The sequence below is a fragment of the Phaseolus vulgaris genome, chromosome 3 (genome assembly GCF_000499845.2).
Source record: "Phaseolus vulgaris cultivar G19833 chromosome 3, P. vulgaris v2.0, whole genome shotgun sequence".
Taxonomy (NCBI): domain Eukaryota; kingdom Viridiplantae; phylum Streptophyta; class Magnoliopsida; order Fabales; family Fabaceae; genus Phaseolus; species Phaseolus vulgaris.
The window spans coordinates 26,313,371-26,323,786 of NC_023757.2; the positions used below are offsets into that span (position 1 = coordinate 26,313,371).

General features: G+C 44.3%; 1 protein-coding gene across 1 annotated transcript; it reads right to left on the reverse strand.

The window, feature by feature from the left end:
* Nucleotides 1-845: 845 nt before the first annotated feature.
* Nucleotides 846-1,532, reverse strand: LOC137839449 (uncharacterized). The gene has a single exon (XM_068648564.1). It carries the CDS (start codon nucleotides 1,530-1,532, stop codon nucleotides 846-848), a length of 687 nt encoding a protein of 228 aa, XP_068504665.1.
* Nucleotides 1,533-10,416: the final 8,884 nt, after the last annotated feature.

Sequence of the window (10,416 nt, forward strand, 5' to 3'; positions counted from 1 at the left end):
CCATCAGCCATAGAAGAAGCGCCACGTGGATGGCACGAACAAACCTTGAGCTCTTCGCTGTCATCAAGCGTCGACCAAGGCAAGAATCAAAGTCAATGTTGAAGTAAAGGTAACGCCCGAGGCGTCGCCCGGGAGGACGTGAAGGGCGACGCCAACGTGAGACGTCGCGGGCGTCGCCAATCCAAATATCAACAGGGTAGCCTCCCCGATACCCACAGGTAGGAAAGACTGTGGAGGGAGACGAAGTTGAAGGGGCAGAGTTAGTCGCTGGCGTCGCCTCCCCGATACCCACGGGTAGGAAAGACTGTGGAGGGAGATAAGACCGCCAAACACCGGCGAATCGCTGGCGGGGTGTTCCCCGATACCTATGGGAAGGAAAGACCATAGAGGGAACGACCCCCCCCCCCCAAAGCACTCGACGTTTTAGACACCCGGGGACGATACGGCGCTGCTGTAGCAGGCCTTTCCTTAGGCGTGGGCGCCGGGTGCTAAGGATCAAGGAAAGAACTGTTTCGGTGTTAGAGACACCCTGTGGACGATACGACGTCGCTAGGCGAGCCACTCCATGGGCGTGAAGGTTGGCACGTGACCTTTCCCGGGCATACAAGGCCGTCCAACGAAGTGAAAGAAACAGGCAAAACACAAATAAAATAACCGAAGCGCGCGAAGGCGAAGGACGAGAATAAGATCGCACAGGCAGAATTCTATGTCACGAGGACATGAGAGTAATTATAACAAAGTTCCAGAGTTATATCAAGAGTCCAGATGATTCAAAGAATTACAAATTCATCAGAGAAACTTAAAATAAGTGTAAAGAAAGGAGCTGATGATCGGGGGGTGGCGGCTCAATCGTCAGTCTCCAAGGGCACGACCTTTCCATCAACAATGTGGTGAGTGGCATCGCAGCTGGAAGTGTCTATCCCCGGATTCGTGCAGACTGCTTGGGCCAAAGCTTCTTGGAACCCCTCCTCGAAAGTACCCGCCATCTCCTGGATAAGGGCCTTTTTGTCCTTCTCTAGTTCCTCGATGGCGGCGTCCCCCGAGGCTACCTGCTTCTCCAAAGCCTCCTTTTCCACACGAAGCCGACTGACCTCGGCCTGTAGTTTGTCGTGGTCAGCTTGGAGAAGGCCCATAGCCTTGGCTTGGGAGGCCATTTCCCCCTCCATCCGCTCCATCTTGTCAGCCTGCTCACAGCAACGGACCTTCAGGTCCTTTTGAACTTCTGCATCAGCTTTGACCAATTCCTGAAGGCCTGTTATCTGAACTTGGAGGGCGACTTCCCGAGTATAAAAGCCAGCCTGGAGCTCCAATGCCTCTGCCAGTTGCCTCTCAGTTTCTGCTTTGGACTCTTGCGCCTGCTTCAGGGAGGTTTGGTAGTTTTCATTCTGGCATCCCAGGGTTTTCTTCTCCTCCTCCAGAGCAGTCACCCTTTTTTCCAAGGCCTGGAGAGTTTGGGTTTGTAAGGCAGCGTTCCTGGCCTGGGTGCGCCATTCAAGGGCCACCGCCAAGAAGGCCCCCAAGTAGAAAGGCATGCCTTCCTTCCTGTCGGTGCCCTCTGGCAGAGTCCCGCCACTGAAGCCCCTCATTAGATGCATGATTGGAGGAGGGATGGCGATGAAATCGGGGGCGGCGGCGACGGGAGCAGGGGAAGCAATGGCTTCTGCCGGCGGCGGAGGCGGGGCAGATTCGGCGCCTTCGCCCCCTTCCTCTTGGAGTGTCGTGGAAGGAAGTGAGGTCGTACTTAGGGGGTTGTCCATGAAGGAGTTCCCTCCCTGGGGCGACGCCTCTACCAAAAGAGGAACCCGCGCAGATTTTCTTCTCTTGAAGGGTGCCACGCCTTCTGAGTCCTCATCATCTAATAGAATCTCCAAGACCCGTTTCCCTTTGTCAAGGGGGGTTGAAGCCGGCGACGAGGCCGCGACTAGGGGAACAGCGGCGATGGGCAGAGGAGAGCCAGGAGCCTGAAGTGCTGCGGGGCTATGTGGAGATGACGGAGATGAACTTAGGGGAGCTTCGGCGGTGATCGGAGGAGGCGGCGACAGAGTTGGTGGGGGAACCGGATCGGCAGCAGGGGTGGAGGAGGCGCCCGCCTTGGCGGCGCGAGCCTCCTTCATTGCTTTCGCCAGCATCATTCTCTTAGAAGCGTCCATCACCGATCCTACATCAAAACAGACCAAACAGCAAAAATTAGGACCAAAGCAGCTATGCAAAATTACATTACACATGGAGGCGTGAGATGCAAGTAACATGGCACAATGTAAAACGAGTACAATAGTCTGGGGAAACAAACGTCTGGTAAACAAGGTGTTCACAGCAAAAGGGGAGAAGGGAAGCATCTCCTTACCAAAATATGTTGTCAGGGCGTGAGCATTGTACTCACTAGCAACAAGCTTCAGGGTATCAAAAACGATCCCCAGCCCAGCCAAGGCCTTGCTTACCTCCCTGTCAGCAGGAGATAGCTCTTCCAGGGTTTTGGCCCTGAGCAGCTTAGGACGCTCCGTCCAGTAAAGGGGGAAGCCATCCAAGGCTGTAGGATCGTGCTTGGCGCTGCACACCCTAAAGAACTTCCCCTTCCAGTTCTTGTAAGAATTTTGGAAGAGGGAGAGGAGGATCCTGCCCGCGATCCCGGAAAAGCTTACCCAGAAGATTTTCCCCTGCTTTTTCACCTCAAAGAAATGCAGGAAGACGTCTACGGAAGGGAGGATACCCAGGTGTCCGCAAAGAATTTGAAACCCCCTCACGAATGCCCAGCTGTTGGGATGAAGCTGGGCGGGGGCGGTATTGATTTCAGTGAGGAGTTCCCGTTCGAAGGGGGTGAATGGGAGACGCACTCCTACGCGTTTGAACACGGTCTGGTACATGAAGAAGAAGGGTTTCCCCTTTCTAGGTCTGTCATCCAAACAGACAGGCTCCCCAGGCCTGCCGGGACAAACGGATATGTGGGCGTCGTGTGTGCGGCAGAAAGCGTTAAAGTTGTACAAATGGGGATCCCCACGATGAGCTTCCAGGTCCTGGAAGGAAGTCAGGCTGGTACATTCGTTCAGGAGCTCGTCGGGGGCCCATGGGTAGAAGGCTTTGTAGTTGGACTTGGGGGTCTTGGGGGAGGAATCAGGCTCCGCGTTTGGGCGCGTCATGATGTAAATAAATAGCTGAAGAAAGAAGAGAGGAAAAAGGTTTTAGCAAGTGTAGCCATGACAGGAAAGGGAATGAAACCCTGGAAACATCACCCACGCGAGAGAACCCAGAAAGAAGGAGGAGGGACAAAGAAGGAAGGAGAAACGGAAGAACACAGTGATGCATGAATATTAACAGTCCCAGGCAGTTCAATAAATCATGCAATACGACGAAAGGGAAGAGTCGTAAGAACTCGAAATCGTACCTTTGCTATCGGAGTGAAGGCAGTAGAAGAGCACAGGAAGGAGAGAACAGCAATTGCAGAGAAAGGGGGTTTGAAGAAGACGAACAGTGCAAGGATACAGAGGGAATGAATGTAACAGTGGGGTGAGCGCGGGGTTTGGAGATAACTTAAACGTTACATTTCGTAACCCAAGAGGCGTTAACTAAGGGCCGTGAGATCGTACCACGTGTCAAAGGATCAATCGCTCCAGGGAAACGCAAGGGTCTTTAGAGGCTGGCCGTGCGATGGGCCACGTGGCGCGCGATCAAGGGTAGCCCCCAAGGGTGTTATTATCACCATTTCAGAGGAGGTCCAATCAGTCAGTAAGAGCGCTCCTAGGGTTCAAAGAGCGTCACGTCAACAATTCGAGAATTGTTGAATCAGCAGGGAATGACACGTCATCAGGATGGCACGTGGACGGCGTGGGCGAGGCTTTAGTCTTTGCGCTGAAGACAAGTCTTCGGCTTAAGACTGGGGGACTTGTGTACCGTCCCGTATCCGGGCGTTGACTAAGTCAAGGTCAAAGTCAACGAAGGGCGTCGCCGAGGTGAAGGGACGCCAAGTGCCAGCATCGACCAGAGGAAGCGTCGCCGAGACAAGGCGTCGCCTAGGTGAAGGCGTCGCCAGTTCAGACAGTACTAAAACAAGGCAATCTCAGTGAGGTTCCTCGATACCCATGGGTAGGAAAGACCATGGAGGGAACGACGCCGAGGGAAGGCCTCAGGTCCCGATAGCCCGGGGTAGCGATAAATAGAAGGAAAAGGTGGCTTCAAGCCCATAGTGATAGCACCAGTGTAGGGCAGCCTAACTCGTGAAGTACTCCTGCCGCCCCAGAGACGCCTTTGGGATAGATACGACTCAAGAGGAAGGTCACGCCCAGGGTAGCCGGGTGCAGGGTGCGAGAGGAGGGCAGATACGCTCTCAAAGTAAGTGACTAGATAATTGGGGGCATGAGTTGGCACCCAAAAAGTCACCCCTAGCACAGTAGCACTCCCAAGCAGGAGGACTCACACGCGGAAACGCCCCCAGATGGGGTCATGGCGTCGTGAGGCCCTCCACGTGTGCGACAGCCATGTCTGAATAGAAACACCCTCCAGTCAGGTGCCAGGTAATTAAAGTCATTCAATACAGTTTCCGTTTCGAGCGTTCAGGTACTATGATGGCTCCCAAGCGTTTCAACGTCTTAAATGCGCTACGTTTTCTAATTAAACGTTTTAATGAGTGCGTTACGTTTGTGATTAAAAGCGCTTTAAGGCGCTTTAAATGCTTGGGTAGTTTAAATAGCGCGGAGAATGTTGGAAAGGGGGTTGGAACTTTTGGCAAACTCCAGAGAACTCTCTAGTTGCTTGCTCGTGCTTAAGGTTACGTACAAGGGACTGGGGGAAAGATTTTTGCCTGAGGGAGAAAACACACACATATACACATTTCTTTTTATCACCTTCAGAGTGCCATATGCGGTGCTCAGAGACGTAGGTGAACAGTTTTGGTGTTTCTTGCTGGCTGACTTGAGCGTCGGAGTGCAAACGGCCGCTAGGGCGCCTTTTTGTCCTCTTTTTTGAAGGAATCCACAGGTAACCAGTGGGAAGGAGTCCCTAGCTGACGGTTGAGGTCGCGCACGAAGACGTCCCGGTCAACCGGACGGAACAGGTGTCATATAATTTTCTGAATTGATATTGATCCTTTGTGCATTTTCTGTTTTAGTTTGAGTTCATGCTTGTATTCTAGACCTATACAAGTTCCTATACATCATTTTCCATTATGTCTTTGCTAGTTCATAATTCTGTTTTTCATTCCTATTAGGATTCCTCTGTTTCTGAAAACGTGCTTACTGTTTTTCCTTATTGAAATTGATTTACTCACTGGAAAATTCTGAAATTCTGGATTTGTGATATTCAAAGTGTTAGAAAAAAGTAGAAAAAAGAATTACTCAAAAATTCAAAGTACACAAAAAATGATAAATAAAATAAAAAAAGTGTACAATTCTGCCGAAAAGAATACAGTAATCTGGCAGCGATTTTGAAAAATTTATCTCAATTAATTGGCTTACTGTTTTTAATTGATTCCAGTGCCATTTTTGAGTTAACATCTTGAAGTTTCTGTGGTTTAAATTTCATAATCCAGTTCGCTCTACATCATTCCAGTTAAATCAGTGAATATCAAGCACAGTTTGCATTAAAAAAATTTCCAGTAGCTAAATTTTTGTTTTCTTCATCTACTCTAGTGCTTTTCCTTAAGTATTCTTTTGTGTGCCTACTTTCTCATTGAGTTCTTTATTTTCTTGAGTGTCTTTCATTCCTTACTCTTTGAGTTTGTCTTACATATAGTTTTCCTTTTGCAATTACCTTTCTTTGCTTATACCTTTTTTTGTTTGTCTTTATTGTTTCATTGGTTTTGTGGTGGTTGCCTTTGAGATTGGTGTGCTTGCTTTGACATCTTTTATTTGAGGATTCCAAGACCTCAAGATCAGATTGGTGCAAGGACATTATTTCTTTGAGAGTGACCTCTTTTTCTGCCTCATTTCACTTCGGCATTTTTGCTGGACACACTCACTGTTTTTGCTAATTTTTTTGTTTCTTAACTTGTTTGCTGTTTTTGTGTGTTTGCTGTTTTTAATTCCAAATGGCTGGATTTTCAAGTGATGCATCATACAAGCAGAATTCTCCTTCCAAAGTTTCAATCCTTGGTGAATTACATGAAGCTCAAAGAACCATTAGACACTTGGAGGAGAAATTGCAAAAGATGGAGGTGCAACAAGCTAGACCATCTCCTTCAATCCATGATGAGCATCATAGAGCTTCAACAAGAGCTTCTTCCAATGATTTTGGCCGTGAAGATGAGCATAGGAGAAGGAGAACTCCACCCCAAGTCCATGGACAAAGACATCATCACCAAGGGGAAAGACAACACTACGGCAATGGCTTCTATCAAGATGCAAAGTCTAGGCTTCCTTCGGTCAAGCTTCCTTGTTTTAATGGCTCTAGTAATCCTAATGTATATTTAGATTGGGAGGCTAAGTGTGAACAAATATTTGAGATCCATGAAGAGGTAGAGGCACAAATGGAGGACGCCCATGGAGGTCAAAGCCCACCTCAAAGGCTTACAAGAAGCATGTTCAAAGCTTTAGGAGCTAGGGGACAATTATTTTCTCTTTTTGTAATTTCTTTGGTTGAAGGTGCTTAGAGGGAAACATTAGAAACCTCTTTTGTTATAGCATCTTGTAGGATTTAATTAGGAGCTTTAGGAGGGGGGTGCGTTAGTAGATAGGTGTAGGAGTAGAATAGGAGGTGCCAAAGTGAAGGAAGAGTTCACACCTTCCTCATGCCTTGTAATTCAAGCCGGTTCTAGAACATGTTTAGGAGGGAAATTTGAATTTGTGTAGCTTGCATTTCAGCACCTTAGGCTATAAATAGAGGTGCTCCCTTTGTAAAATTCAGATTGGAATTGAGAGTAAAGAAACTATACTCAAATTTTGAGTGATCATTGGAGAGCTTTTGAGTCTTCTTCTCTAGTCTTATCTTGAAGGATCCATGGTGTCCTCAAGTGGCGGTAGCACACTCATCTAGGAGCAACCATCCTTCTAGTGGCGTGATCATCCAACCACACATCCATCTTCATGAGCATTCTTTTCTCCTTCCTTTCTTCTTTTGTTATTTCCTTGTCTTAGCTTGTTTCCTTGTTGTTTTTGGTTTGGCATTTTCAGATTTTAATTGTGTTGCTTCGGTTCTTTTGTGTTCCTTGTTGTTCTTCATCTTTCTTCTTCATTTTCCAGCTTTTGGTTCGGTACATTTTAATTTCCAACATTCTATTTCAGTTTGCTTAGCTTTTGTTCCTTTTTGTTCGGTTCAATTTGACTATAATTGGAACTTCCATATGAGTTTGTGTTTTGGCACTAGTTTTGGTGAGTTCTTGTTCATAAAACCTTGATCCAATTCTATGATAAAGTGTCTATCTCATAACCAACTCAAGATGATTCCTAAGAATGTCAAGAATCATTCTAATTGTGCTAGTGGAATCACATCAGAAGCTTTCAAGGCAATGCTTCTCACATGCTTGTCTTCTCTCTCTTGAACATTGAGTCTATTCATTTCTAACTCATGTTCTGATGTGATTTCACTAGCCATATGGAGAATGATTCTTGACATTCTTAGGAATCACCTTGAGATGGACATTATTGAGGCACTTTTCTTAGAGTTGGATCATTGTTCTAAGACAAGAACTCACCAAAAACTAGTACCAAATCCCAAACTCATTTGGATGTTCCACATATTGTCAAATTGAACCAAAAGAGATGGAGGAAAGGAAAAAACACGAATTAACAACACAAAACAGTAAGGAACCGAATCAAATTGCTGGAATTGAAGAAGAAAAGATGAAAAATAGCCAAGAACACAAATGAACCATAGCTACACAAAATAAGCTGAAATTGCCGAACCAAAACAATTAGGAAACAAGCTAAGACAAGGAAATTAACAAGATAAGAAAGGAAGGAGAAGAGAATGCTCATGAAGATGGAAGAATGGTTGGATGATCACGCCACTAGAAGTATGGATGCTCCTAGATGAGTGTGCAAGCCGCCACTTGAGGAAACCATGATCCTTCAAGATAAGACTAGAGAAGAAGGCTCAAAAGCTCTCCAATGCTCACTCCAATTTTGAGTATAGTTTCTTTAGATAAATTCAAATCTGAAATTTACAAAGAGAGCACCTCTATTTATAACCTAAGGTGCTGAAATGTAAGCTACACAAATTCAAAAACTCCCTCCTAAAAAGCTTCTAGAATTTGCGCCTAAAACAAAGCATGAGGAAGGTGTGATCCCTTCTCTCACTTTGGCACCTCCTTATTTACTCCTACACCTATCTACTAACACACCCCCCCTAAGACTCTTAACTAAAGACTAAAAGATGCTTTAACAATAGAGGTTTCTAATGTTTCCCTCTAAGCACCTTCAACAATATTCTTTATTATTTAATATTTGGCCTTGCCCTTCATAGGATGGACTTGGGTTTGGGCTTGGGCTTTGGGCTTGGGCCTCTCTTTATTTTATGTCTTCTTTTAATTTTTAGAAGACTAGAAGGAAGAACTTCAAGTGTGATGGTGAATTGCCTCTTCCTTCATTAATAAAAACCTCCTTTACTTGACTCTCATCATGTTCTCTAAGCTTACCAAATAATGAAGCCGTTGTCAAGGATGTCAAATCTTTTGACTCAGAAATTGTTGTCACTTTAGGTTGCCATGATCTATCAAGACACTTGAGGATCTTGATGTTTAGCTCTTCTTTATCAAAGGTTTTCCCAAGGCTCATAAGGTGGATGATGATGTGGGTGAACCTCTTTTGTTTTTCAGAAATTGACTCACCTTTAAGCATTCTAAACATTTTATATTCCTGAATTAGAGTATGCTTTCTAGCTCTTTTCACATCATTGGTTCCTTCATGAGTCACCTCCAAAGTGTCCCACATCTCCTTGGCCGATGAGCATTGAGAAATCTTGAAAAATTCATCTGAATTCAAGGCAGATGTTATGATGTTCTTCGCAATACAATCAAATTTGGCCTTCTTGTTTTTAGAATCAGTCCATTGAGACCAAGGTTTTTCAATGGAAGATCTATCTTTTTCAAATTTTGGAATAAAGGGGCCATTTTCAATTGCATCTCAAATTCCCTTGTCAAGAGATTCAACAAAGATTTTCTTTCTAACTCTCCAGAATTGATAATTCAAACCACAGAAAAGAGGTGGTTTGTTGATTGAAGCACCCTCTCCAAAATGTAGTTTTTCAGCCATTGAAAAAAGGTTTTAGGATCAAACTTGAGTATTTTTCAAGTACCAAGCTCTTGATGCCAATTGTTAGAATGTATGGCTTTAAACTAGAGGGGGGAGGGTAAATTGTTTAAAGAGAGTTTTCGCAAACTTTATAGTCTAGAATGAAATTCTTTGCAAGAAAATAGATTAGGAATTCAGTTATCCAAGAAACAAAGATCAAAAAAGTAAAGCACCAAAAAAACAATTGGTTGTTTCCCAAAAACAATCGGTTGTTTCGCAAAAACAATCGGTTGTTTCGTAGAAACAATCAGTTGTTTATACCATTAAAAATAACAACAACTGAATTTAAAGCGTTTTAGGAAGAGAGAGATGCATAAAAAGTTTATACTGGTTCACTTTTAAACCAAGAGCTACATCTAGTTTCCCAGAAACCACTGGGGAATCCACTAGGTAGTCAAAACCAGATTACATACACACACCACCAAAGAAGTAACCTTGATCCCCTCAAGAAACACACTTCCTTTGGCTCATCACACACACACCAAGAATGTTGATCTTGACAACCTCAAGAGCACACAACCCTTCTTGGCTTTACAACACCAGAATGTACAAAGTTCTTAGAACGAATTACACTGTTATAGAATCAACTGAAATCAATAAAGAGTAATCCTATTTCACTTCTCTCTTGAATAACCAAAGCTCAAAGTGAAAACTCAAATCTTTGAAAGCTCTTTGAAAAACTCAAATATGTTTTTCTTTCTTGTTGTTTGTTATAAAACATTAACAAACTATTTATAGCTTTCAAATCTTGGTCAAAGCATTTAAAGCATGAGCGTATTCATTTATAAAAACATTTAAAGCTCACTTAACTAACAAAACTATTTTTGTTAGGATTTCAAACAAACAATCGGTTGAAAGAGCGAATCAATCGGTTGTTTTGGTTTGACAGCAAGTCAACCATCCAAAACAGTTTTCAAACTTTTTCAAAAACACCTAAGTATAAAACAATCGGTTGTTTCGACAAAACAAGAGGATTTTTTCACTTAGTTTGATAAACACTTTAAACTTAAAAGATTTGAAAACACTCAAGCTTTAGATTCAACAAAGAGTGGATTACAAAGATAAGCTACCCCAGATCCTACTCTAAAGCACATCAGCAACTTCAAGCAACTCCATCCTTCCATCAAACACAAGGATTTGGATTTTTCAAAGCTTTGAACACACATGATTCAACAAATTTCACAAAAAAAATTGGTGGATT

Bases quoted from the DNA above. Each gene is read 5' to 3' on its own strand.
- LOC137839449 (XM_068648564.1), bottom strand. From the start codon at position 1,532: ATGCCTTTCTACTTGGGGGCCTTCTTGGCGGTGGCCCTTGAATGGCGC.